General features: G+C 41.1%; 1 protein-coding gene across 1 annotated transcript in view; it reads left to right on the forward strand.

Annotated features, from left to right (window-relative positions):
• The first annotated feature begins 307 nt into the window (after positions 1-307).
• The window catches only part of LOC140228926 (endosomal/lysosomal proton channel TMEM175-like), a 25,686-nt gene continuing 24,593 nt past the window's right edge, over positions 308-1,400 (forward strand). The window contains exon 1 of the mRNA XM_072309192.1: positions 308-601. Coding sequence (XP_072165293.1) covers positions 308-601 — 294 coding nt within the window. The remainder of the gene's footprint in view (positions 602-1,400) is intronic.

The raw sequence follows: 1,400 nt of genomic DNA on the forward strand, positions 1-1,400 counted from the left end.
CCAAGGCTACAAACATGGGCTTATCAAAGTCGTGTCGGAATCACATCATCTCATGAAGCCAGGAGGTATGACTAACTTTATGCGAAACAGGAATTGGGGATGTGCCATCACTCTTGATTTCTTAAAACGTTCTGCCCTTGGGCATTCCTCAAATGAGGTCACTCTGTCAAATGATTTATGACTGTAGTTTTCTGCCCCGCTGTTTTACAATTTTACTCTGACTACTATTTAAAACACTTGTATCTGTGGAACATCCTATTAAAAAAACGTTCTTAAACGCGCAAACAAACAAATTAATAGACTAAGCATGCAGAATAGCACGCGGCGTGATCGTGCTCAGAGCACGTGTAGCGACCAAGTCAACCTCGTGGTGAACAGAGACGATGGCGATGATGACGAGGGAGAGTGTGGAGACGATGTCCGCAAAGACTGCAGAGAAGATATGGAGAACGGGAATCTTATCACAGGTTTACGAGCATTGCACCCACTCAGTACTACAGGCACCTTGCACGAAATCCACCCCCACGACCACGGCTACGTCCCGGTGGAGAAAATCAGCAACTATACCGATGTCGTCTTCGCAATTTGTTTGACATGTCTGGTGAGATCTAGTGTTGTCTTGGCTTAGATTTTGATTTTGAAGTCATTGCACTGCATGGTATAAACAGTTGAACGAAGACATTCTTAATAATTTCAAGACTTATAAAAAGAATTACAACTATTTGCATATGCAATACACACGGCGTCATTCACTTAATTTCTGTTGCTTTTTTATTGGCTTCCCGATGAACATTTACAGCCATTCTACAGACTGTGCATTCATGAGCATTTATTTCAATAATAATAATGATAATAGTGGCCTCTTATAATGCGCTGAAGTTCATCAAGAATGCTCATGGCGCTCTTACATAACCAGCATGAACGGTACATAATACAACCATACAATATTCAAATATGACAACTTATCCCTTTTACAATCCCTCGTTCATATCTTATGCATCTTGAATGTTCTATGAGCGTTTGTGATCACCTGTTTTTGTCTTAAGGCATCATACCTATAGGCTATAGCCGTGGTGACATAAATGTTGGCATGCCTTTGTTATTTCACAGTATATAGTTTGTGATCTCCAGTTTTTGTCTTTATGCATCATATACCTAGCCATGGTGACAGAAATTAATGTTGGCATATACCTTTGTTATTTCACGATTGATCCTGTCATACTATAGACGGTCACGTACACATGGTTCTACCCATCTGCCTTCTCTCTCTCACGGGTCGCAAAACGGGGGGGGGGGGGAGGAAAATGCACACGCACACACACACATACACACTTTGGACCCTAAAATATAACGAAACATTGAAAAAACATGCAAGAAACCCATTATATACTTCCCACAGT

Source organism: Diadema setosum, chromosome 5 (assembly GCF_964275005.1).
Source record: "Diadema setosum chromosome 5, eeDiaSeto1, whole genome shotgun sequence".
Taxonomy (NCBI): domain Eukaryota; kingdom Metazoa; phylum Echinodermata; class Echinoidea; order Diadematoida; family Diadematidae; genus Diadema; species Diadema setosum.